Below are 27381 nucleotides of genomic sequence, written 5' to 3'. Positions count from 1 at the left end.
TTTCCTGCTCGATTCAGATGCCGTTCTCAACAGTGCTGTGGAACACGAATGGCCACCTAAGAATGAAATTTCACTGATGTGTTTAAGGTACTTTAATCTGTGTTACTTCTTCCTTTTAAATAAGAATAACTTTGTTTGCTTCAGGTTGGAGTGATTGATTTTTCCATGTACCTAAAGAATGAAGACGATATTGGAAATAAAGAAAGGTATTTATTTTTTTTTTCTTTTTAAAATTTATTTTTTGGGGGCCTGGCGCAGTGGTCTAGCAGCTAAAGTCCTTGCCTCGAACGTACCGGGATCCCGTATGGGCACGGGTTCTAATTCCAGCAGCTTTCACTTCGCATCCAGCTCCCTGCTTATGGCCTGGGAAAGCAGTCAAGGACGGCCTAAATTCTTGGGGCCCTACACCCACGTGGGAAACCCGGAAGAAGCTTCTGGCTCCTGGCTTTGGATCTGCTCAGTTCCAGCCGTTGCACTCACTTGGGGAGTGAATTAACGTACGGAAGATCTTCCTCTGTGTCTTTCCTCCTCTCTGCATATCTGTCTTTCAAATAAAAAAGAATAAAATCTTAAAAAAAAAAAAAACAGTTGTTACATGAACATTAAAAATAAATAAATAAAGTTTATTTTTTTGAAAGTTAATGTTACGGAGAGAGAGTTTCCATTTTCTGGTTCACTCCTCTACTGGCCACAATGACCAGGGATGGGCAGGGCCAAAGCTGGGAGCCTGGAGCTTCTTCGGATCTCCCACAAGGATGCAAGGGCCAAGGAATCAGGCCAGCCTCTGCTACTTTCCCATGTGCATTAACATGGAGCTAAATCAAAGTGGAGCATCAGAACTTGAACCAGTGCTCATATGGAATACTCACACTGTAGGTGGTATCTTAATGTGCTATGGCACAGTGCTATCCCTGGTACGTTTTTTCTCATAAGTTATTCTGCATGTATTTTTTATGAGAATATAAAAAATATTTTAAAATGTATTTTTAAAATAAAAACGGAAACAAAAACTACATAACGGGTAAATGAATCTTTTGGTTATATTTTTTAGATTTATTTATTTTATTGGAAAGTCAGATTGAAACAGAGAGAAAGATCTTCCATCTGCTGGTTCACTCCTCAAGTGGCCACAATGGCCAGAGCTGAACCGATCCAAAACCAGAATCCAGGAGCTTCTCCCCAGGTCTCCCACGCAGATGCAGGGTCCCAAGGCTTTGGGCCGTCCTCGACTGCTTTCCCAGGCCACAAGCAGAGAGCTGAATGGGAAGTGGAGCAGCCGGGACACACCAGTGTTTATATGGCGTCCTCATGGTACATGCAAGACAATGACTTTAGCTACTAGGCTACTGCACTGAGCCCATTCTTTTTTTTCTCCTCTGTTTCCTACTTTCAGTTTTAGTTTTAATTTTAATCTTAATTTATTTTTTTACAACCTTTCTAAAGTAAATTCAGAAAAATGACTTAAAAGAAAGGGTGTTTAGGATAAAGTAGGACTTTTGATCAGATCTTATTTAGAGTCATTTTAATAGTGTAGTTTAGTCATCATGTTTTGTGATACAAGGGATGAATTTTCTTATTTAAGACTTTTAAGTGCTGATTTAGTTTGGAGCTTAATTATTTTCAAGTACATGAATTAGGGGCAGCACTGTGGCATTGCAGGCAAAGCCTTGGAGGTGCCAGTTCTTGTCTTGGCTGCCTTCCCTCTGACGGGGGTGATGGCCTTGTGTCCGAGCCCTGTTCTCAGGCGAGACATCAGCGTAAGGCTCCCGGCTCCTAGATTTCACCTGGCCCACTACCGACTGCGGCAGCCATTTGGGGAATGAACAGCAGATGGAAACATCTCTTTATTTGTCTCTCCCTCTCTCTTTGTAACCTTTTCAAAATAATCTTCAAAATAAAATGTAACTGTGTTAAATTTAAAATGAGCCAGTGATTTATTCAATAAAAGTTGGAGCTGGCACAGTTTACTGCTTGCCAAGTTCCTACAAAGATTCTTGAATTTAGTTTGAAAAACAAGGAAGTGCTGCTTCATAATTTTTACTTGTTTCTTTGCAACTAATAGATAACTTTATAACTGGCTACTTTTTCCCTCCCCATAGGAATGTGCAAATTGCTGCCATTTTAGATCAAAAGAATTATGTTGAAGAATTAAATAGACAACTAAAGTAAGTATCATGGATACTTATTGTGTTTATGTTTTTTTTAAACTTTTCTTTAAGGTCAGCTTGACCCAGTCTGTTCTTCCAAGCATCTTTGAGAAGTGATTGGGAGTCTAGATCCTGAAAATTAAGAATAGAGAGACTTACTGCTGATAGTTCATTTCCAGCAGGATGTGACTCAGATTTTTTTGTTAAGATTCATTTATTTTTATTGCAAAGTCAGATATACAGAGAAGAGGAGAGACAGAGAGGAAGATCTTCCATCTGTTGCTTACTCACTAAGTGGTCACAACAGCAGGAGCTGAGCCAACCTGAAGCCAGGAGCCAGAAGCTTCTTCCAGATCTCCCATGAGGGCACAGGGTCCCAAGGCTTTGGGTCCTCCTTGACTGCTTTCCCAGGCCACAAGCAGAGAGCTGGATGGGAAAGTGGGGCTGCCAGGATTAGAACTGGTGCCCATATGGGATCCCAGCGTGTTCAAGGCAAGCACTTCAGCTGCTAGACCAAGCTGCTGGGCCCCAGATAAATAAAATCTTTAAATCATTTTCTTACTTCAAAGGGTCTCCTCTGTAACTGTGGCCTTGTCACCAGTAGTGGTAGTTTCTGCGTTGTCTGATCTTTGAAGCCATTAATGACTGCCCTGGCTGAGAAAATGTCCAAGATTTTCGGACTAGTTTAGGACAGGCATTTGGCACAGTCAAGGCAACACTCGGGGCACACGTCTCCCCTGTTGGAGTGCCTACTCTGCCCTGGATTCCCACACCAGCACCCCTTGCCCTGGGAAGCAGCCATGGGATGCCTCTAGTACCTGGGGCCCTGCCATTCTCATGGGAGACATTCATTTCAATAATGTTTTATATAACCCAATATACCCTGAGTATTATGTCAATATAGTAAAAAAAATTTGATTTTTGACATTTTACATTCCTTTTTATGACAATTACTTCAAAATCTCAATCATTTACATTTATATCACATTCCAAGTCATGTTAGGCATGATTTACAATCTTGGTAGCCACATGTGAGTCATAGCAGCCATACTTTGAGCATAGAGATAGCAAGGCAGGATAGCAAGGACCCACATCTGCTCTCTGTATGGGATGTGGGCATCGCAGCAGCAGCTCACCTACGTGCCACAATGGCTGTGCCCCTTGATGTACAGTTTAGTAAATTCCAGCATAGTATCCATTCATGTTCTACTTAACAATGCAAAAAACAAGTGTGTTCATTTGGTATAACATAGTTTCTGTCTATATGCTTAAAAGAGAGAGTGTTAACAGAAAGGTGATCGGGTATCTCATATTCATATTTTTCAAATCATGGGCGAGTTGAACAATCTCCAAGGTGTGGAAATAGAAGGGGAAAATAGACTCAATCTTGAACTGCACATCGTTGGATATATGCTTGATTAAAGCTATGTAATTATAAAGTGAGTGTGTGAAGTTCAACTTTCAAAAATGATTTAAAGTAGAATTTTAACAATATTTAGGAATCTTTGTGTGAAATTTCTGTATTCAAATCTAAGTTAAATGAAGCAAGAACTCTAAGGAGACCATACAAATTAATGGTCAGCACCTAAAGGAAAATTCATTGACATATTGATTCTCCTGCTACAGTCTTCAGTGCTTTCCCAGCCGTGGCAGGTCACCAGGTTGGTGGAATTCCCCGCACTCAGAAGTGAGACCCAGGGATTAGTTTATGTTCATCAGCATCGTGAGCGCGAAGTAACGTAGGCTGTCTCGCTCTTGTCAGTTGCACTGATTTTGAATGAATTTTTTTCTCTGTTAATTTCAGCAGCACAGTCAGCAGCCTTCATTCCAGAGTTGACTCACTGGAAAAGTCAAATACGAAGCTGATTGAAGAGGTATTGTCGCCCAGTAATGGCTATGTGTCTTCCATGGACCTACTGTCTGTGATCCTTGTCCATTTTAAGTAGAACCATGCTTGGGCTGTGCTTAGGATGTACGACTCAGATGCCCTTGATGGCTGTTGTTTTATTGAAACCAAACATGCTTTAGACAAACTTCCCTATATATTTTTTTAACTCTTTCTTTCTTTCTTTCTTTCTTTTTTTTTAAGATTTATTTATTTCTATTGCAAAGTCAGATATACAGAGAGGAAGGGAGACAGAGAGGAAGATCTTCCATCCATTGATTCACTCCCCAAGTGACTGCAATGGCTGGATCGGAGACAATTTGAAGCCAGGAGCCAGGAGCTTCCTCTGGGTCTCCCATGCAGGTGCAGGGTCCCAAGGCTCTTGGCCATCCTCAACTGCATTCCCAGGCAATAAGCAGGGAGCTGGATGGGAACCTGGGTTGCCAGGATTAGAACTGGCACACATATGGGAACCTGGCGTGTTCAAGGCGAGGACTTAAGCTGGTAGCCCATGGCGCTAGGCCCTGTTTTTTTTAATCTTTTAAACAAGTCTTTATGGTGTTGTGGTATAATACATAATTCTTTGTTGGCTTACTCAGATACTTTGTGTTCAGGGCATACTGTAAATCAGACAAAACACATGTATTAAAAGCATAAGAAATAAACATATAATGCTTCAACTACAAAAGAAAATAATTGGACCAGTACAAAAGTAATTGAGAATATGATTTGTTAACTGGTAATTTTGGGGTAATAAGGAATGCCTTTTTTCAATAAAAGTGGGAAATTTAGTAGCTAAATTATTTTCTCTCTTTTATGGTAGTGAACAATTGCCTGCAAAGCATGTATAAATAAGGCTGTCTCAAATCTTTTTTTTTTCTTGCCCCATTACATAATTTTTAGTTAGCAATTGCAAAGAATAACATCATTAAACTCCAAGAAGAGAATCATCAACTACGAAGTGAAAATAAGTTGATTTTAATGAAAACACAGCAGCATCTAGAGGTAAGTATAGATTGCTTTCTGTTGTATCAGAAATGATATGTTTTAGGGATGTTTTGCGTAGATAGTTATTTTTGTACTATATTCGTAATAAAAAATATTATGCTTTGGCCATCTTGGTGGGTGGAGCCCAGGTAGTCTGAGCTGCATAGAGGGTACCTTACTCTCCTGGCCATGTGACTGTGGTTGGGAGAGTCTGTGCCGTGCCAGGCTGCCTACTGGGGACCCTAGCTCTTCATTTACTACTCCTGGGTCGGGGGAGGGTCCTGGGCTTGTTGGCAGCCAGCATACCAATTGGAGCTGAGCTCTGCCCACTGGTGAGCTCTGGGGTTTTGGTGTTATCAATTACTGCCTATAGACATCCATGGATAAGGCCACTGTACATGTAGGTGAGGAATGAATCATGAGGGACACTCAGTGACAAAGCTACCATATTTGCAGGTAAGCGAGGGGACTGAGAACTGGTAGTTTTGAGCTGAGATATTTGAAGATTTGTATGGGTCAGACTGATTCACCATCCCACATGGGAGTCCTCAGGTGGGCTTAGCCCAGAGCGTCGCTTACTGGCACATGCCACCCCACATGAAAGCTATGACTGGGGTCCTGTCTAGCAGAGCTAGATCCCAGTACCTGACTGAGTGTTGGAACAGGGGACGGGTCATGTTAGGCAGGGCCATGATACTAACCAGCGCACGAGAGGACCAGGTCTGGTGGTAGAATCCACAGGGGATAAGTGGCCCAACCCTGTGGAAATACAAGTCCCATTGGTTGGCTCAAGAGTTGGGATGGTGATGGGCTGAACTGGGTGTGAACATGGAACCCGCAACACTCACAGGTACTGGGGCTGAGAATAGGCTGGGCAGGTACAAGCTACAACACTTGAATGTGCATCTTAAAACAGTGTGGGGCGGGGTGGCCTGCAAAATCCAGCAGGTCATACAAAGGCCAATATGGAGGCACAGGCTATGCTGGGCAAGAGCCTGGCACCTGCTGGTGCATGTTAAGATCTAGGTCTGGGAGTAGACTGAGTGGGGGAACCTGGGAAACTCCCCTACAGGGTAGTTGTGCCTACTGGTACACACATTGTCCAATACTAGGGGTCAGACAGGCTGGGCAAAGTAGCCCCATCCTTTGGCAAGTGTGTGGGTTGGTTTTGGAATGGGGAGGACCTTAGCCCAGTGGCAAATGCAGAAACCAGGCTGGAATGCAGGTTATACCAGGTCAGGGTGTCACACCTACTAGTTTAAATGATCCAGGGATGGGAGCAGACTGAGCAGGGCCAGATTGCATCACCCACCAGTGAGCGTTGGGTCTGGGGCTGGCTGGGCCAGGCCAGGCTGTAGCATTTGAAGGCAAAGATTAAGACGGATGAGGGGATATGCCAGGCTAGGTCAGAGCAACCACTGGCATGCACAAGATCTGTGTCTGGGAACAGGTCTGGTTGGGGAGCTAACGGGATACCCTGGCCAGGGAGTGATTCCCATTGGTGAGCATGAGGCCCAGGGTGAGGGCTGTGGTCTGGTCTGGATATGGCTGAAAGGTACCTTGGCATGGGTGTGGGCTGGGTCTGGGGTGTGCCAGACTGGGTTAGACTCCAACACCCACTGGTGCTTGTCAGAACTAGGGAGGGCGTAGGACGGGCTAGGCTAGGTCTCTGCCCCTGCTGAGCCATGTGTAAGCTGTGTCTGGGTGTGGACCAGGCCTGGCTGGGATGTAATACCCAAGAACAAGAACCGAATGGGTAAGGGTTGGTCAAGAACAGCTACTGTTCCTGATCGGACAGGAGGTGGAGTAAGTAGGGGTGGACCATGGACCCACTGGTGTATGCGAGATCTGGCATTGGGAGAGATCCTGATGGAAGAGCTGTGGAAATCCTCTGTTGGGACATACTCCCTGCAGGTGAATGCAAGAACCAAGATGGGGAGCAGCCCAGACCAGGTCAGAGAAAGGTACCCAGAGCCATATATTTGGCATAGGTTGGGAGTGGGCCAGGCTGCATCCGTTCACATCACCCGCTGGAGAATCCAAGCATCAGAATGGAGTGTGGATTGGGCCAGTTCGGGACATAATTCCAGCCAGTCCACATTAGGGCCAGGACTGGGGTCTGGCTGGGCTGGCTGTGTTGTAACCTTCACCAGTGTGAGCTGGAATTGGGGGTGGGCCAGGCCCAGCCAGGCTATAGCACCCACTAGCAAATGCTGAGGTGGAGTATGCTGTGCCAGACTGGACCACAACACCCAACCAGCACATGTGATACTCAGGGGTGGGGATGGACCCTGTGGGGGGTGCTGTGGGGACACTACTCCCACTGGTAAGCATGAGAGCTGGGATGGGGGCAGACCAGGCCAAGCAGGCCATAGCATCTGATATTCAGGGGAAGGCAAGGCTGGGCTGACTGTACTTCCTGGTACATACATAAGCCAGAGTGAGTGTGGGTGGTTTGGCCTTTGCTGCAGCATCAGCTGGCAGATGCAGGCAAGAGGGGCAAATTCTTGTCAGGTAGACAGATGATGGTACCTGCTGATACCAGTGTGGACTGGCTAGTCGGGCTGGTTGGGATGAATTGGGCTTCAGTGCCCATTGACATGTACAAGAGCTAAATGGAATAAGGGACAAGATGGGCCCAGTCAACTGTACATACTGGCAAGCACAGAAACCAAGGTAGGGGGCGGGTCTGGTGGGGCTTATTGCTGGTCGCTCTGATTAGCCTATAGCTCCCACTGGTTTGTGTGAGGGCTGGGTATGTGGTGAACAGGATCGGGCTGGGCTACAATACCCTTTGGTTTTCATAAAACAAGGGACTAGAAACAGAACTGACCTAGCAATTCCAACCACTAGTGTGTGCTTAGGCTGATTTGGGTGCCAGACTGTGCCAGACCCTGTATTGTCAAATATACACAAGAATCAGGTCTGGAATGTTCTCAGATGAGATTTGTTTGTTGATTCCCTGCCAACTGAACTGGTGGATTTGGAACTCCAACCATGGAGAGAATTGCAGGTTCCATGGTCTGACTGTGGAGTGCATGTGTCAGAGCTGGGCCTCCTAAATAGCTCAGATGGAGCAGGGGACAGCATATCCAAATGTACACGGAAGATATGGCAGTACATTGGAGCCTCCAGAGGGACACCTGGTACCATGGTAGATGATGGAGGACAGAACAAATCGATCAACTACTCCAACCAAGCATTGGCAGTGAATATCAGGGCAGGTGGAAACTATAAGTTGGACCGTAGCAGCCAGTGGATTCTGGAGAGATCTCATCACAATTCCAGTGATGGGATCGACAACAATTCAGCACTGTTGAACTATCAAAACCGCTTGGGAACTTCATGGCCTTGTAAATTTCTGTTTTTCTTCCTGTTGTTGATCTTGTGTTGTGGCTTTTCATTTAAAGGAAGGTATGGTAGCTGTGTAATGGAGACTATCATATCCATATGTGAGGATGCAATGCGATATGCATCTCTACTTCCAGATCAAAGATGGACTACCAATAAACTGTTAATTATATCTAGACAATAGAATACTGGAGTCTCTGCCATTGTCCATGCCTGCAATGATAGACATAAGACTGTTTATGAAGAACTATACTATATTAATAATATAGAGGAACTCAGAAAAGGGGGAAAGGAATTTTGGGAAGGGGTAAGAAAAATCCCAGGGCTTATGGAAATGTTTCACAAAATGATAATAATAATAAAAGTTTAAAAAAAAAGGAAGAAAGGCCCGGCACGGTGGCGCAAGTGGTTAAGGTCCTCGCCTTGCACGCCCAGGATCCCATATGGGCGCCGGTTCTAATCCCAGCAGCCCGCTTCCCATCCAGCTCCCTGCCTGAGGCCCGGGAAAGCAGTTGAGGACAGCCCAAAGCTTTGGGACCCTGCACCCGTGTGGGAGACCTGGAAGAGGCTCCTGGCTTTGGATCAGCATAGTATCGGCCGTTGCGCTCACTTGGGGAGTAAATCATTGGACGGAAGATCTTCCTGTCTGTCTCTCCTCTCTGTATATCCACCTTTCAAGAAAAATAAATCTTTAGGAAAAAAAAAAAGAAATGGCACACTTGAGAGGTAATGCTTCATTTCTTAAATTGAGTAAAAGTTAAATGAGTATTGGCTGTATTATTATTATTTATGCATTACAAATATATTTCATATATAGTGATTATCCATATGACAGTTCTTTCTTTTTTTATGATTTATTTATTTTTATTACAAAGTCAGGTATACAGAGAGGAGGAGAGACAGAGAGGAAGATCTTCTGTCCGATGATTCACTCCCCAATTGAGCGCAACGGCCGATGCCATGCCAATCCGAAGCCAGGATCCAGGAACCTCTTCTGGGTCTCCCACGCAGGTGCAGGGTCCCAAAGCATTGGGCCATCCTCGACTGCTTTCTTGGGCCACAAGCAGGGAGCTGGATGGGAAGTGAAGCTGCTGGGATTAGAACCGGCGCTCATATGGGATCCTGGTGCATTCCCAGGCAAGAACTTTAGCCACTAGGCCACGCCGCCAGGCCCCATATGACAGTTCTTAATGTAATTGTAAAAGAAGCAAAATATATTTGTGTAGCCAATCCATTTCTGTGAATCACTTTTTAATACAAGTAAAATAGATATCATGGGAAAAAAATGTTCTGCTTTTTTTCTAGGTAACAAAAGTGGATGTGGAAACTGAAGTTCAGACGTATAAGCATTCCCGGCAGGGGCTGGATGAAATGTACAATGAAGCCAGAAGACAGCTGCGGGATGAATCTCAATTACGGCAGGTTGGTTTCATGAGTTAAATAGCAAAACCTAGGAACAAATTATTCCCAATCACACACAATTGAATATCTCTGTTAGCTGCCAAACTCATGCCCTTAAGCCTCTCAAATTAAGTACCACCATATCATTTTCTGAAAAAGTTATTTATATGACACAGAGGGAGACAAGAGGGAGAAAGGGAAGGAGAGAGAGATGTTCCATCTGCTGGTTCACTGCCCAGATGGTCTCAGCCGCAGGGACTGGGGTCCAAAGGCAGGACCCCAGAATTCCAGCTGAATCTCCATTGTGGATAGCAAAGGACCAGGATGCTTGGACTGTTAGCTGCTGCTCGCAGATGCATTGACAGGGAGCTAGATTGGAAGTGAAGTGGTCAGGATGTGAACTGGCAATTTGATTTGGGATGCCAATATCACAGGGAACAGCTTAATGTGCCTGCCTCTATAACATATTTTTTTAATTGTTTCACTAAGGTTTGTTTATTTCTTTTTTTTTTTTTAAGATTTATTTATTTTTATTACAAAGTCAGATATACAGAGAGGACTGGAGAGACAGAGAGGAAGATCTTCCGTCCGATGATTCACTCCCCAAGTGACTGCAACGGTCAGTGCTGTGCTGATCCGAAGCCGGGAACCAGGAACTTCCTCCAGGTCTCCCATGTGCGTGCAGGGTCCCAAGGCTTTGGGCCATCCTCGACTGCTCTCCCAGGCCATAGGGAGGGAGCTGAATGGGAAATGGAGCTGCTGGGATTAGAACTGGCGCCCATATGGGATCCTGGCGTGTTCAAGGCGAAGACTTTAGCTGCTAGGCCATGCTGTTGGGCCAAAAGGTTTCTTTATTTCAAACATCAGAATTACAGTAAGAGAATTCCTGTATCTGCTGACTTCCTCCCCCGAGGACCAGGAGCTTCATCCACGTCTCGCATGTGGTTGCATGGCCCAAGCATTTGGGCCATGCTTGGCTGCCTCCCTTGACCACTGGCAGTGCACTGGATCAGAAGTGGAGCAGCCAGTATATATCAGAATTTATATGAAATACTGACAGGTTGTGGCTTTACCTACTTAAGCCACAATGCTGGTCCCCATAGCAGTGTTTTTAAACTGTGGATAACAATCTATGGTTGTGATCGGGGCCCAGCAGCGTGGCCTAGCAGCTAAAGTCCTCGTCTTGAACACGCCAGGATCCCATATGGGTGCCGGTTATAATCCCAGCAGCTCCACTCCCCATTCAGCTCCCTGCTTGTGGCCTGGGAAAGCAGTCAAGGACGGCCCAAAGCCTTGGGACCCTGCACCTGTGTGGAAGATCCAGAGGAGGTTCTTGGTTCCCGGCTTCGGATCAGCGCAGCACCGACTGTTGCGGCCACTTGGGGAGTGAATCATCAGACAGAAGATCTTCCTCTGTGCCTCTCTTTCCTCTCTGTATATCTGACTTTGTAATAAAAATAAATAAATCTTTAAAAAAAACTAATCTATGGTTATGACCAGAATGGGTTGGAACTGGCATTATAAAAATACGGAATGAACTATAAGGATGTATTAAAATATTAAATATTTAAAATCATATTTCTGTTAAAAAGTTAACTTTTTAAAATGGTAAAATGCAATATAGAAATGTACAAATGTATAGCTGACTGAATTCTTGTGGTCGTAAAAACCCAGGTCAAGAAGGGGTGCCCATTGCTGTTTGTCTTTAACGTTAGAAAGCATCTTCAGTCCTTCTGCCAGAATTCTTTAAAAAAAAAAAACTAATGAATTTTATTTGATTTATTTAAAAGGCAGAGATAGATGGATAGAGCCTCCAGCTGTGACTCACTCCCTAGATGCCCTCAATAGCCAGAACTGGACTATGCCCAAACAGGCTAATCAATTTCCTTTTGTTTAAAGGAAAATAATTCATGAGGTTTGTTAGTATGGTGGTGCAGCAGACTAATCCTCCTCCCTGTGGCACCGGCATCCCATATGGGTACCAGTTCATGTTGCAGCTGCACCACTTCCAGTCCAGCTCTCTGCTTATCGCCTGGGAAAACAGTGAAAATGACACAAGTCCTAGGAATCCTGGACCTGTGTGGCAGACCTGGAAAAAGCTTCCTAGCCACAGGGTTCAGATCACCTCAGCTCTACCTGTTGTTATTTTGAAAGTAAACCAGCAGATGCAAGACCTTCTCTCTCTCCCTCCTTCTCTCTGTACATCTGCCTTTCAGATAAAAAAAATTAAATCTTTTAAGAAATTCTTCAGTTCATGAAAAAGTTGAGTAGATGGATAACAATATAGAAAATGCTTTCATCTTAGCAAAAAAATCACACACATTTAAAATACTTAATATATTCTGTTGATTCTGGTTGCTTCTCTTTGGTTAACTTAAAAAGAGTAAAGAAAGGGAAATCTTGATTAATCTCATCAACTGGAATGTGTCTGATTTTGATAACGTGAAAAGTGGCATGTGATCTGAGGAGTCGTTGAATTTGCAGGATGTGGAGAACGAGCTAGCGGTACAAGTAAACATGAAACATGAGATTGAACTTGCTATGAAGTTGTTGGAGAAAGATATCCATGAGAAACAGGATACCTTGATAGGCCTTCGACAGCAACTCGAGGAAGTTAAAGCAATTAACATAGAGATGTATCAAAAGTTGCAGGTAAGGCATGTTCTCATTGTTGTAATTATTTTTATGTTTTAGAAAGTGAAGTGTTTGTAAGAAGAGAAAAATCTTTTATTTTTAAGAGATGAACCAATTTTAACTATGCTGTTATAAGAGCCAGTGTGTATTTGTCTAAATGGAAGGTTTACAAAATATAATACAGTGCATAGATATGTGGAACTCTCACGTGGTACCTTGCACATGTGTACATTTTTCTTTAAGATTTGCTTTTTAATTTTTATTGGAAAGCCAGATTTACAGAGAGAAAGAGAGACAGAGAAAGAGATCTTCTCTATGTTGATTCACTCCCCAAGTGGCCGCAATGGAAAGAGCTAAGCTGATCTAAAGCCAGGAACCAGGAGCCTCTTCCTGGTCTCCTGAGTGAGTTCAGGGTCCCAAGGCCTTGGGCCATCCTTGCTTTCCCAGGTCACAAGCAAGGAGCTTGTTTGGAACTGGTCAGCCAGGACACAATCTGCACCCATATGGGATCTCAGCAGATGCAAGGAAGAATTTATACTCTAGGCTATCATGCCAGGCCCACGTGTACATCTTTAATGTTTCAGTTACAAATAGTAAATACAAGCAAAAATAAAATTTTTAAAAGAATTATTTAATTTTATTGGAAAGTAGATTTACAGAGAGGAGGAGAGACAGAGAGAAAGCTCTTCCAACCACCAGTTCACTCCTCAGGTGGCAGCAATGGCCAGAGCTGAGCCAGTCTGAAGCCAGGAGCCAGGAGCCTCTTCTGGGTCTCCCACAGGGGTACAGGATTCCAAGGCTTTAAGCTGTCCTTGACTGCTTTCCCAGACTACAAGCAGGGACCTCACAGGAAGTGGAGTAGCTGGTATACAAACTGGCACCCATATGGCATCCCGGTACAGGCAGGGTGAGGACTTTAGCCACTAGGCTTTTGCCCTGGGCCCAGAAGTAGTTAAAAAAAAAACCAAAAAAACAAAGAGCAGGCAAAAGAATCCCTTGCTTTAATCTGTTTCCTAACTCTGAGGAGTTAACAGTGCAAAGGTTGAATCTTGTATGAAAAATCTGAATGTAAGCAAGTAAGACACTTTTGGGTCGTTCTTCATACAGTGTATTCTTGAGAAACATTGAATTTTGGTTGAAATGTTTCACTATCACAACTGAAATTTCTTTTTTTTTTTTTAAAGATTTATTCATTTTTATTACAACGTCAGATGTGCAGAGAGGAGGAGAGACAGAGAGGAAGATCTTCTGTCCGATGATTCACTCCCCAAGTGACTGCAACGGCCGGTGCTGTGCCAATCTGAAGCCAGGATCCAGGAGCCTCTTCTGGGTATCCCACACAGGTGCAGGGACCCAAGGCCTTGGGCTGTCTTCAACTGCTTTCCCAGGCCACAGGCAGGGAGCTGGATGGGAAGTGGAGCTGCCAGGATTAGAACCGGCGCCATATGGGATCCCGGGGTGTTCAAGGAGAGGACTTTAGCTGCTAGGCCATGCCGCCGGGCCCCTCATAACTGAAATTTCTAATAAAATGATGCTGCTGTTAAATAGGTTTGCTGCCAAAATACCTTTACAATTTACTCAATTTGAAAATGGCTTATTTTATAAAAATTTTTTCTGTTGTCTTCTATAGACATTCAACTTTTTCTGCTTATTGCATTTTAAATGAAGACTAGTAGCACTGTTTTATATAAAATAATTTTTTAATATGGTCATTTTTTCGCATTTCAAAGTCATAATCTCATGGCAAAATGGTATAAAAAACTTAAAATATCCTGATTCAAAAATCAAAATTTGGGGCTGGCACTGTGGCACACGGTTAAGCCACTGATTGCAGCATCCACATCCCTTACGGGCTTCAGTTCGAGTCCTGGCTGCTCCATTTCCAGTCCGTCTCCTTACTAATGCACCTAGGAAGTCAGCAGAAGATGACCTAAGTGCTTGAACTGCTGCACTCACACGGAGGCCCTGCAACTCCCGGCTCCAGGCTTTGGCCTGGTCCATCCCCAGTCGTTGCAGCCATTTGGGTAGTGAACCAGTAGTTACAAGCTCTCCCTTAGTCTCTCCCTTTCTAACTCTGCCTTTTCAAATAAATGAATCATTTAAAAAATTAAAATTGAGTAGGTCTGCGCCCAGCACGGTAACCTAGCAGCTAAAGTCTTCACCTTACATGTGCTGGGATCCCATATGGGCACTGGTTCATATCCTGGCCACCCAGCTTCCCATCCAGCTCCCTGCTTGTGGCCTGGGAAAGCAGTCAAGGACGGCTGAAAGCTTTGGGATCCTGCACCCACATGGGACCTGGAAAGAATTTTTAGGCTTCTGTATTCGGATCAGCATAGCTCTGGCTGTTGTGGCCACTTGGAGAGTGAATCAGCAGTCATAAGGTCTTCTGTGTCTCTCCTCCTTTGTATATCTGACTTTCCATAAAAATAAAATAAATCTTTAAAAAAAAATTGAGCAGGTCTTCAGCCAAATGATTAGGACACTGGTAAAGGTTCCTGTGTCCCACCCTGGCTTCCTGCTGTTACAGACCCTGGGACGCAGCAGTAAGGGCAGTGAGTAATTGGGTTACTGCTGCCCACATGGGAGACCCGGTTTGGGTTTCTGACTTCTAGCTCTAGTCCACTCTCAGCCCCTGGGAGCACTTGAGATTGAATGGTGAATGGGAGTATTCTGTCTCTCAAAATATAATGTGTGTGCAGCATTGTTGCAAAGCAGGTAATGTTGCCACTGGTTTGTGTTCCACGTGCTCCACTTCCCATCCATTTCCCCATTTATGTCCTGGGAAAAGCAGCAAGCGATGGCCCAAGTGTTTCGGCCCCTTCTGCCCACATGGGAGACCAGGGTGAAGCTCCTGGCTCCTGGCATCAGCCTGGCCTAGTGCTAGCCATTGTCTGAAAGTGTATCTGTCTCCTCATTTCTAACTATGCCTTTCAAAATAAGTAAAATAAAGTTTTTCCCTTTCCCTCCGTTTCCCTTCCCAGTAAAATATAAGTTTTAAAATGAACACCACTATTTTCTTATGCTTTTGTAAATAGGGCTCTGAAGATGGATTGAAAGAAAAAAATGAAATAATTGCCCGACTAGAAGAAAAAACCAATAAAATCACTGCAGCCATGAGGCAGCTGGAACAGAGGTACAGCACTTCCAATCTTAGTTTCTTTTTTCCTCCCTTCTTCCTCTTTTTTTGTTTGTTTGGCTCTGACACCTGCCACAGAAGCCGGTGGGAAAATATAAATTAGAGCATGTTTTCTGTTGAAGCCCAGCAGGAGTTTGCCTTTTGTTTTGGTTGTTGCATGGAATCAAGTTGCCTGTTGATTGGAAGTTGCCATCTTTTTTTTTTTTTTAGAAAAAGCCTAAGATCAGCAGTTTTATGTGGTGCAACCTACTGTATAAAACAAATACACAAGCAAAAAACCTTGAAAAAACTAAAAATGAACAAAACCCATGATGGGATTATCCCTGATTGATTCCCATGCACATTAATTGTCATATCTGCCATTCACCATCTCCTTATCTGAGGTCAAGCATTCCAAATTGATAGTTTAGTTTTTTTTTTTTTTGAACTCAGACCCTCAACCCAACCCAAGATACAATTTTGTTTAAATTGAATTGGTTTATATTAGCATTTTTCACTTTTATTGTTGGAAAATGTAATGTATTTCCATTGCCCTGTCATGTTGGTGTCAACATATGTCTTATCATTGCTTTCTTTGAATCTACTTATGAAAAACATAACTATTAATGCTTTATGGACATGAATATTCTTTTATTGACATCCTCTTTCTTCTTTTTTTTTCTTTTCTGTTTTTCTTTATCCCCATTTTTACATTTTGGACATCCTTATTACCTTTTTCTGTCTTTGATTTCTGTCCATTCCATTATGAAGTGACAGTGACTTGTTAACTCAAACTAGGACAATTGCAATGTCATTGGTGAAATGTGCCAACAGTGACACTCAGGACCAGTACAAGCTGGTCAAAGATATCTCTTTCTGAAAACCACTTATTTAACCAGACTAAAAGAGAATCAACAGTTTTAAAATATATTTAATTGAAAAAGAAATGTATGCTATTAAGTCAAACAGTATCAAGAGCCCTGTGCTGTCTCAGTTGGCTGCTGGGTGTTGTCCAGCAGAGTGGGTGCACCTGGTTTTCCAAAAATACACTCCTCCAACCGTGTGCACGAGGGCTGATTGGAGTACTGCCCCTTGTGGGTGGGAGAAGCGGTCAGCATTTTCAAATGCAGTTTTATCTTTCTAGCAACTTTTTTGAATTAAAACATAAACATTGTTTAAAAAGCAGTTAACTTTTAGTTTCACAACGTGTTGGCACGGATTTTTGTTTTCCCCATTGGCCCACTGCTGGCCTCAGGACTCCCTTGCTGCTTTGTGCATAGCCCACACCGGCCACCCTCCTGTGCTTTAGCGGCACTGCCAGTCCCTCTCTGCCCTCTCTCTGATAGCACAACTCCAAGGCCTACCTCACCCTGACTTTATTCTGCGTTCTTCTAACTTCAGAGAAAAGCATCTCCACCACCCTGACATTTAAATGTAAATTTTAACTGAGAGATAATTGAAAAGCTACTCTTCCATCTTTTTAGAAACAGCATTTCTGTTCCTAAAACGTGTGAGAATTGCCCTATTGGTATGGAAGAAAGTAGCCAGTTTTTTCTTATTTATTTATTTTTTTTTTGTTGAGCAGAAATTTGTGATTCCCAAAAAGGAGATAATGTCCTTGAATCTTTGGAGGTATTTTCTTATAAAAATGTGAAAGTTAATAACTCCTAGATGGCCTAAGGAGGCAGGAAGTACAACTAGGCACAGAGAGAAGCAATAGCTTACAAATAAAATTAGGAAGAACGAAAATTACATTTTAGTTGATTTTTAATAGTCAGTTGGAGGAACAAGAGCACTCTATAGGGAATGACGCCAACTAGTGCTACATTCATTTTTGACTTTGATAAAAACACCTGTGTCCACACCCCCAGCTGTCGCACAGCTTTGTCTTAGTTTAGTAAATGCACAAAGATCCTGTAGGAGGGACTCGGCTATCATCAGAGTAATTGCAGGTCTTTGCTCTTGGCCTTGTAGCACACTTGATTCCTGGCAGACACATCCCAGCACAACACGACAGTGTGGCTTCTCCACCTAGCATAGACATCAGGACTTTGATTTTCATGGTTTTGTATAAAGGCCATAACATACTTTGAAATTTGATTTCATTATGTTCTACCTAAGTGGTAAAGGCTGTATTACTTTCCCATTGTTAATTATAAAAGAGAAATAAACCAAATTTGAAGATAGTATTTTGGGCATATTATATGTGTTATGTTGGAAAAAAAAATCACTAAACAGTTTCTAGACATTGTGTGGCTCTTTCACGTTTGAGTTTGTGAGTTTCCCCCCAAACTTTGTTTTCATTTAGAAATGTTTCTATTTCCCCATTTTTCTTTTATTTGTCTTCTTCACCCTTTTACACCCTAGTTCTAGCCTCAGTTTTACCCAAAGTTGATTTGAATTACACCAGATTGCAGCAAACAGAGAAGGCGAAAATGGAAGCTGAAGAGGAAGATGAGAAATACCTGCAAGAGTGTCTGAGTAAATCCGACAGTCTGCAGAAACAAATCTCCCAAAAGGAGAAACAGCTGTGAGTATTTCCTGAAACTAAGTGCTTGAATTAGCCTAATTCTCCCCCCCCAAATCCGTGTGTGTGTGTGTGTGTGTGTGTGTGTGTTAGGGGGAGGCACGCAATGGTAGAATATTAATATTTTCATTCATCTAATTGCAGTGCTCATTTTAAAAAAGAAAAAAACTAGAAAATATGGTTGTGCTTACACATTTTTGTTCCTTTAACTGTTCGTGGACCAATTTCAACTGTCTTGTGGTTTTCCTGTTCTGAGAGTTCTTTCTGCTGTTAACATTATCATGGCTCTTCTCTCAATACTGAGCACTGTAGGCTTTTGTAACTCCAATCAACTTATGTTATCAAGTAATAACGTGTTTTTGAGAACATTATAATTAGCACTTAATGATGGCTGTGTATAACTGTATCCGTCTCCAGTTGGGAACGATGTCAGCAGGACAGACCTAACATCCCTAAACTGAAAATCCAGAATATTCTGAAGTTTAGGACTTTGTGATATTAACATGACATCATGAGATAGGTGACAGTCAAAACACAGGTACACTAGGCATATTGTGTACACTCACTTTCATGCTGTGGGTATAAGGTTTTGTACTAAACATAAATGAATTTCTTGTTCCATTCACAAAATATCTCATTATGTATTTGTAAATATTCCAGATTCTGAAAAAAAAAATCCCAAATCTGAACACTTCTGATTGCAAGCATTTCAGATAAGAAACCTATTATGTCATTGAGTTGAAAAAAAAGGTATGCTGCAGACAGGATACCAGTTTTCCAATTTTGAAAAAATTAATTTTCCTTTTGTATGAAAGGTGGAGAGGGAGAGATTTTTCCTCTACTGGTTCACTACCCAAATGCTCACAAAGGCAGAGGAGCTGGGAACTCAGTACAGGGGCCTGAACACTAGAGTCCTCACCCACTTCCTCCCCCGCACACTGTAGCAGGAAGCTGAGGGAGAGCCGGACTTGATCCCAGGCACTCCAATATGAGATGTGGGTGCCGCATGCAGCATTGTAACTGCTACATCAGATGCACACTGCTAGAATATCCAGTTTGTAAAAAGAAAGTTAAAATGCATGTGTATATATCTGTATGTACATGAAACAAAGGGTTAAGGAATGCATGCCCAGGGGAGTTCCTGGAGGGCTGATGCGCCTTCTTTTTCACGTCTATTTATTTACTGGAAAGAGTTAAAGAGCGTCAGAGAAATCGACAATCAGTGCACTTTTTACTTTTTTTTTTTTAAGTTATCTGTTTTCATTGGAAAGGCAGATCTACAGAGAAAAGAGACAGAGAGAAAGATCTTCCATCTGCTGGTTCACTCCCCGCAAGTGGCCGCAATAGCCAAAGTTGAGTCCATCAAGAGCCAGGATCCTGGAGCCTCCTTTAGGTCTCGCATGTGGGTACAGGGTCCCAGGGCTTGGACCATGCTTGACTGCTTTCCCAGGCCACAAGCAGGGAGCTGGACGGGAAGCGGGGCCACCAGGATTAGAATTGGGATCTGTATGGGATCTCAGTGCATGCAAGGTGAAGACTTTAGCTGCTAGGCTATTGCACTGGGCCCAACTTGTTTAGACTTCATGTGTACATTATACAGATTTCTAATTTTTTTCTGTAGTGTTTTTCAGTATGTTTCTTTGTAGCTTTTTTAGGGGTTATTCTAAGCATTATATTACGTAAGTACAGATTTTTGCAGTCTACTTGTATCAGTGTTACACCATTTTGGGTAAAGTTTAGCATCTACTTCCATTTAAGTCTTTTTACCCTTTCCTCTTTATAATATTTTTTAAAAAATGTTATCCCTTTTTTGTTTTTAAGTTTCTTTTCATTTGAAAGGAAGGGAGACAGATTTTTTTTTAAATTTTTATTGGAAAGGCTGATCAGATTTATGGAGAGGAGAGACCGAGAGAAGTTCCTCCTTCCACTGGTTCACTACCCTAGTGGCCGCCATGGCCAGAGCTGAGCCAGTCTGAAGCCAGGAGTTTCTGCCAGGCCTCCCACGCGGGTGCAGAGCCTGAAGGCTTTGGGCCATGCTCAACTGCTTTCCCAGGCTGTATGCAGGGAACTGGATGGAAAGTAGAGCAGCCAGGACACGAACCAGCACCCATATGGGATCCTGGCACGTGCAACGTGAGGATTTGGGCACTGAGACTTCACGCCAACCTTCCTCTTGTGTTCTTTCACATGAACTTACTGGCTAAGGGAGCATTTTTATGATGTTAACTTATACCTTCTTGTCAGATAGCTTAACTGTTTGGAATTATGTGACACATCTCTTGATGTATTTTTTTTTTTCACTCATGTGGAGATTTTACTTAGTCTTGGTATGATGTTTTCCAGTTGCATCCTGGACATTTGGGGTTTTATGTACTCTGCTCTGTTATTTAAATCTGTTTTGTCCATCTTCTAATGAAGCCGTGCTAGTAGGGGAACATGGTCAGTGATGTGTTGCACTGAGCTGGGTACAAGCCTAGGGTCAACTCAGATGGAACGGAAGAGGGTGCTTGACAGCCATACTCTCCACTGCACTTCTGCTGACACTGGACAGGAGTGTGTGATGTGTTACCATCTACACACCTAGATGTTCCTCTTGGCTTTCGCTGCCACTGTGGGGCAGATAGGGAATGCCTGCTTGCTGCAGCATGGGGCTGAGAGTTCCAGGTGCCACTGGCACATGGAGACACCTTATCGCTGCTGGTTGGTACAGCACATGCTAGCTCCACAGCAGGGAATACATGGTACACCTTATTATTGCTAGGCAACAGTGAACTTCTGGGGCCCCGCCTCAGCCTGTGCCAATGGGATTTGGTGGGGAGGCCATAGGTTTTTTTTTTTTTCCTCTGCTGTTTTGTTTGAATTGGATGTTGTCAAAAGCCCGTTATGCGTGAGACATCTCCATCCCAGTCCTTTGCTGAAAGAGTAGGCTTTGCTTGGAGCTTTCATTGTCTGTGCCCGTTGGTGTTGAGGGGTTGAGGGCTTCTCTGTTACCCAGGCTGAACAACAGCAGAGAAGAGAAACTGTAGTGAGTCACCACTTGTTCCTCAGGTCTGGGATTTCCTAAACACCTGCCTTCTCACGCCAGGCGAAGTTGTCTTAACCTTTCTGTTGTGTATGTCCCAGGTTTTTTTTCCCCTAGTATATAAAAATTTGATTCATTTTATTTTGAAAACAATTTACTTTTTAAAAAAGATTTATTTATTTTTATTGGAAAGTCAGATTTACAGAAAGGAGAAACAGAAAGCTTTTCCATCTGCCGGCTCACTCCCCAAGTGGCCACAATAGCCGGAACTGAGCTGAGTCTGAAGTCAGGAGTCAGGAGCTTCCTCCAGGTCTCCAATAATGGTGCAGGGTTCCCAGGCCATGGGCCATCCTCCACTGCTTTCCCAGGCCAGAAGCAGGGAGCTGGAAGGGAAGATGAGCAGCTGGGACACAAACTGTTACCTATATGGGATCCCATCCAGCGTATCCATGGCAAGGACCCTAGCCACCGGGGTACCATGCTATCTACCTTTAAGACAAAGCTTAGGAAGTCGGATTTTGAACATGTTTCTGGGAAGGGCAGTTTTTTGTTTTGTTTTATGATGCAGTGCCATAGGCTCTGGGATTTGCCCTCCCCACATTGCTTTCCCTCACAGATTTCCACTGTATTATTATGATATATATATAGTACTTCATTAACGGTCATAAGACCATCGTTCTGCTGTTTCAGTGTATCCTGACATTGTAGGTATAGGCAGTGGCAGAGAATCCAGAATCCTGTTGTCAAGACATATTTAATCGTTTAATTGGGAGTTCATCTTTGATTTGGAAGTAGATATCCATTCAGGGTTTTGAGCTACAGTTATTTGACAGGGTAGGAGTAATGTGTTTATTCCATCTCATTTAGAACCAGAATTCTAAGTGTCTTTTAAATCTAACACAAAAATCATATTTTGAGGAATTGATATAGAGAATTAAGTCTTTATTCCAGGGAATATTGTCCTGTTTGGAGACTTTTTTATATATTTATAAATTTATATATTGTGAAACTATAGCCTAGACTCAATGGCTGAATCCTCTCCATGTGTACTTTGGGATCCCAAATGGGCGCCAGTTCCCATCCCAGCTGCTCTACTTCCCATCTAGATCCCTGCTTGTGGCCTGGAACAGCAGTTGAGGACGGCCCAAAGCCTTGGAACCCTGTACCCATGGAAGAAGCTCCTGGCTAAGGCTTCAGAGCAGCTCAGCTCTGGCTGTTGTGGTCTCTTGGGGAGTGAACCAGTGGAGAGATTTTTCTCTCTCTATCTCCTCTCTTAAAGCCGCCTTTTCAATTAAAAAAAAATTTAAGATAAATCTTAAAATACAAACAAAAATAGAAACTAAAGCCCACCGTCCAAAAAACAAAAATACCTCACAATCAAGAATTTGCTCTTAATGTGAAGCACTTTCAGAAAAGGATAGCCAGTGCTTCCAGGGCTACCTTGGTCAAGCAACATCCTAGGAATATGTAAACCCAGTTTGTTGAGGGTACTCCAGCTCTGTTGTGTCCGAACCTGTGCCCTGTCAAACGAAACCCAGCAAAAGCAAGACGAGACACATTACTATTCAGTAGAATGTTGTCTTGAGACAGCATTTCTCTCTATCTCTTGAGATTTATTTGTGCGTATTTCAAAGATTTATAGAGAGGGGAGACTGGGGAAGGTCTTCTTCAGTCCACTGGTTCACTCCCCAAGTGACCACATCAGCCAGAGCTGAGCTGATCTGAAGCCAGGAATTAGGAGTTTGTAGGTCCCAAGGACTTGGGCCACCCACCGCTGTTTTTCCAGGCTATAAACTAGGAACCAGATGGAAAACAGAGCAGCTAGGACACAAACCACAGGGCAGAGGATTTATGATGCTGGCACCACAGGGCAGAGGATTTGTCTGTTGAGCCATGGCGCCAGCCCCCAAATCATATTTACTCTCTTACTGAGTCTCCTTTCTAATGTTTGACAAAAACTTGGAAAGGACAAATTTGGTATTTACTCTGTAGTGATGTGACATATGCTTCAGTGATGCCATTATTTTTTTAATCCCCGCCCAAATGTGCATGCTCCCAGGCCCCTTGAGGGACCTCCGCCTGCCCTGCTGTACTGAGCAGAGCTTGAGCGCAGCTGCAGAGAGAGGTTTGCCTGCAGTGATGCTAAAAGCCAGCCCACCTCAGTTGGTGCTGGGTTGGTAGAACATGAACTGTCAGTTCAGAGAGAGGGGAATCCCTGACAGTTCTGAACGCTTGGAACTGTACGCATATAAATGGGCAGCTGGGACTTGTCAGACAAAGAGAAGTTCCATTTTTCTCCTAAAATGGAACTAACTGTATTAGTTATGAAAAGATGACATGCTCTGAGTGAAAACTTCAGAAAATATGAAAAGTAGGGAAAAAATGAAAGCTAACCAACTTGAAAATGCTTTTTTGGTATATGCAATTATTTTTGTATTTTTGTTAGACATATCATGCTGCACATCCCTTAGTATCTTGCATTTTTATTTGCTACATCATGGACACTGTATCGCATCCATTAACACAGGCCTATACCAACATGTTATGGTTAACTTACAGTAATCCTTTAGCCTAGAAAATTGCACCTTATTGTTTGAGTTTTCATATCTCGATTATATAGATGTAGCCTTTTCTGTGTATTTTTGCAGTAATCAGCTTTTCTTTTTAGCATTTATTATTTTTATTTGAAAGGCAGATTTATATAAAGAAGAGAGAGAGAGGCAGAGACAGAGAAACAGGTCTTGCATTCATTGGTTTACTCTCCAAATGGCCAAAACAGCCAGAACTGAGCTACCCCAAGCCAGGAGCTTCTTCCAGGTCTCCCATGTGGGTCCAAAAGCCTGAGTACTCAGACTATACTCTTCTGCTTTCCCAGGCCACAGTCAGAGAGCTGGATCAGAAACAGAGCAGCCAGGACACAAACCAGCACCCACAGGGCATGCACGCAGAGAATTAACTTGCTGTGCCACTGCACTGGGCCCAGGAATCAGCTTCAGCTGACTCAGCCAGTCTGCTGAGCCAGGAGCTGCTTTTGGGTCTCCCACGTGGGTGCAGGATTCCAAGGACTCACCACCTTCTTTTGCTTTCCCAGACTGTTAGTGGGGCACTAGATCAGAAGTGGAGCAACTGAGACACAAACCGGTACCCATATAGGATGGTGATGCTTACACATGGATGATTAGCCTATTGTGGCACCACACCAGCCTGTATTTCACAATTTTTTAAAGTTGATTGTATTTCTGTGAGTAGTTGCACAGTTACAGAGAGGGAGAACGAGGTGTTTCGTTTGCTGGTTCACTCTTCAGATGGCCACGATAGCCAGTACTGGGTGAGGAAGAAGCCAGGAATCTGAAACTCCACCCATGGCTCCCAAGTGGGTGATGGGGTCCCAGATACCTGTGTCAGCTTCTGCTGCTTTCCGAGGAGCATTAGCGAAGAGTTCGATCAGAAGTTGAGCTGGAGTCCTGGTGCAATGGCTCAGTGGCTAAAATCTCTGCCTTGCATGCTCTAGGAAGTCGTACAGACACGTCTTTTTGTTCTGGCTGCTCCACATCCCATCCAGCTCTCTGCTTGTGGCCTGGAAAAGCAATAAATGATGACCCAAAGCCTTAGGATCCTGCACTCATGTGGGAGACCAGGAAGAAGCTCCTGGCTCCTAGCTCTGGATTAGCTCAGCTTGTAGCGTGAACCAGTGGATGGAAGATGTTTCCCTCTGTCTTTTTTTTTTTTTTCCTAAGTCTGCCTTTCACATAAAAATAAATAAATCTTTTAAAAAAAATTGTTCTTCCTCTCTGTCTCTCCTCCTTTCTCTGTATATCTGACTTTCCAAAAAAAAAAAAAAAAAAATCTTAAAAAGAGGGGCCTGGTGCAGTAGCCTAGCGGCTAAAGTTCTTACTTTGCATGCTCCAGGACTCCATATGGGCCCTGGTTCGTATCCTGGCTGCTCTGCTTCCCATCCAGCTCCCTGCCTGTGGCCTGGGAAAGCTGTTGAGGGCAGCCCAAAGCCTTGGGAATGTGCACCCTTGTGAGAGACACAGAAGAAGCTCCTGGCTCCTGGCTTTGGATTGGCTGAGCTCTAACCGTTGTGGCCACTTGGGGAGTGAATCAGCAGATGGAAGATCTTCCTCTCTGTCTCTCCTCCTCTCTGTATATCTGACTTTCCAATAAATAAATAAATCTTTAAAAAAATTTTTGCTGAGCTTGTTCACTAACAAATATATAGGATAGGTAGGCTTTGGTGTAGTGATTAAGATCCACCACTTGCAACATTCCCATTCCAGAGTGCCTGCATCGCATCCTGCCCTATTCCTAGTTGTTAATGCACTCACCAGGAGGCAGCAGATGATGGCTGGAGGACTGGGTTTCTGCCACCCCTCTGGGATACCCTAATGGGGTTGCCAGCTCCTGGCCTAGCCCCAGCTTCTATGGGCATTTGGGGAGTGAACCAGCTTAAAGGAGGTCTCCTCTGTCTTTGCACTTTTTATATCAAATTTTTTGTTGAAGAAAGAAATTGTGTTAAGAAATATGAGACACGTGAGAGCTGGTGTTGTGCAGCAAATTCAGCTGCTAATTGTGACTACAGCATCCCATGTTGGCACATCAGTTTGAACACTGGCTCTTCTGCTTCTGATCGAGCTCCCTACTGAGGCTCCTGGGAGGCAGCATCTGATGGCCTGAATGTTTGGGCCCTGCCACCAGCGGGAGAAGCAGATGGAGTTCCTAGTCATTTGGGAAGTAAACCAGCAACAGAGGAAAGATCCTCTCTTTGTTTTTCTCTCTCTGTTTCTTTCATTCTGCTTTCAACTCAGTAAAAAAGCTTCTTTTTTAAAAAATGGAATTAGAAAGTTATTGCTATTAAGATATATATACAATCCTTGTGTGATAAAAAAACACTTGAACTTTTGTTTATTTGTGCTTCAAGGGTACAGCTGGAAACGGATCTGAAGATTGAGAAGGAGTGGAGGCAGACTTTGCAGGAAGATCTTCAGAAGGAGAAAGAGGCCTTATCTCATCTCAGAAATGAGACCCAACAAATGACTGGTCTTAAAAAAGTAAATAGTGGTAAAACTTGTCTTAACACATGTCAACTTATTTCAAAAGATGAATCATAATTTACTTTTATGTCAAGAAAAACAGGACAGCAGGTCATTTTAAAAATAGATAAATGAAGAGATGAAGTGAGTGGGCAATAGTTGGAACAGCTAGGAAAGAGCTTTGGACACATAATTTCATTTTTCATTAAAAGCTGAGAGATTCTGCTAATTAGTCTCTTTCTCACACACACACACACACATACACACACGTATAGTTTCTTCTTGTTTTTTAATTACTTTTTTGTGTGTGTCATTTATTGTTTTGAAGGAGTTCCTCAACCTCCAGGATGAAAACCAGCAGTTGAGAAAAGTCTATCATGAGCAAGAGCAAGCTCTTCAAGAACTTGGCAGCAAGCTCAGCGAGTACGTGCACTTCTTTCCTTTGTCTGAGTGCCCTTGATGCCGATAGAGAACATGTGTGTTACCAAACCGTGAGGCAGAGAAGTTTAGATACAGGAATGAAAGACAAAGCACAAAAAAACTTTAAGAATTACTAGATTGGAGAGATTCTGTTGAAAGTTTTACTGGATTTTAGCTGTGAATGTTTCCCAGCAGGTGAGAGCACAGAATCATATTTCATTTCTTCCAGGGCAAATAATCCAGGAGTTCACTTAGTATGTTTTACCGAAACAACAGGTGCTGAATTTTTTTTTTAATATTTTTATTTTGTTTTATTTTTATTGGAAAGGCAGATATACAGAGAGGAGGAGAGACGGAGAGGAAAATCTTCTGCCCGATAATTCACTCCCCAAGCAGTCTGAAAGGCCGGAACTGAGCTGATCTGGAAGCCAGTAACTTCCTACTCCAGGTCTTCCACATGGTTAAAGGGTCCCAAGGCTTTGGGCCGTCCTCAATTGCTTTCCCAGGCCACAAGCAGGGAGCTGGATGGGAAGTGGAGCTGCTGGGATGAGAACCAGCGACCATATGGGATGCTGGTACTTCAGGTAGAAGATTAGCTAGCTGAGCCCTCATGGCTCATTTTTCTCAACCTTCTAATTGTGCTTTGGGTTGGCTCCATCTTTATATCTTGACTGAATATTTTGCCAGGTCTCTGGGGTAAACTTGTGAAGATTTAATTTAGAATTGAATGTATTACTAAAACAAATTAAATATTGCCAGTTAAAATCTGCATTCACTTTCACATATATATTTTCTGAAGGCAGGAAAGTATCACAGTTAAGTCTTCCACAACATTTTCTCCTTTAGCCCCTGCTGT

General features: G+C 43.2%; 1 protein-coding gene across 4 annotated transcripts in view; it reads left to right on the top strand.

Annotated features, from left to right (window-relative positions):
* RUFY2 (RUN and FYVE domain containing 2) overlaps window positions 1-27381 on the top strand; it is a 46063-nt gene that overhangs the window by 9873 nt on the left and 8809 nt on the right. For 3 of the 4 annotated variants that reach the window (XM_040975848.1, XM_040975847.1, XM_040975849.1), the window contains exons 6-15: window positions 145-206; window positions 2100-2165; window positions 3952-4021; window positions 4936-5037; window positions 9676-9792; window positions 12256-12423; window positions 15444-15541; window positions 17934-18053; window positions 25994-26123; window positions 26434-26528. In XM_040975848.1, the coding sequence (XP_040831782.1) occupies window positions 145-206; window positions 2100-2165; window positions 3952-4021; window positions 4936-5037; window positions 9676-9792; window positions 12256-12423; window positions 15444-15541; window positions 17934-18053; window positions 25994-26123; window positions 26434-26528 (1028 nt within the window). Of the gene's footprint in view, window positions 1-144; window positions 207-2099; window positions 2166-3951; window positions 4022-4935; window positions 5038-9675; window positions 9793-12255; window positions 12424-15443; window positions 15542-16294; window positions 17866-17933; window positions 18054-25993; window positions 26124-26433; window positions 26529-27381 lie in introns of those variants that run through there. The other variant, XM_040975850.1, reaches the window with a different exon arrangement.

Source organism: Ochotona curzoniae, unplaced genomic scaffold (assembly GCF_017591425.1).
Source record: "Ochotona curzoniae isolate NIBS_2020 unplaced genomic scaffold, NIBS_Ocur_1.0 contig_2692, whole genome shotgun sequence".
In the NCBI taxonomy this organism is placed as follows: domain Eukaryota; kingdom Metazoa; phylum Chordata; class Mammalia; order Lagomorpha; family Ochotonidae; genus Ochotona; species Ochotona curzoniae.
This window is presented reverse-complemented; position numbering and strand designations above follow the sequence as displayed.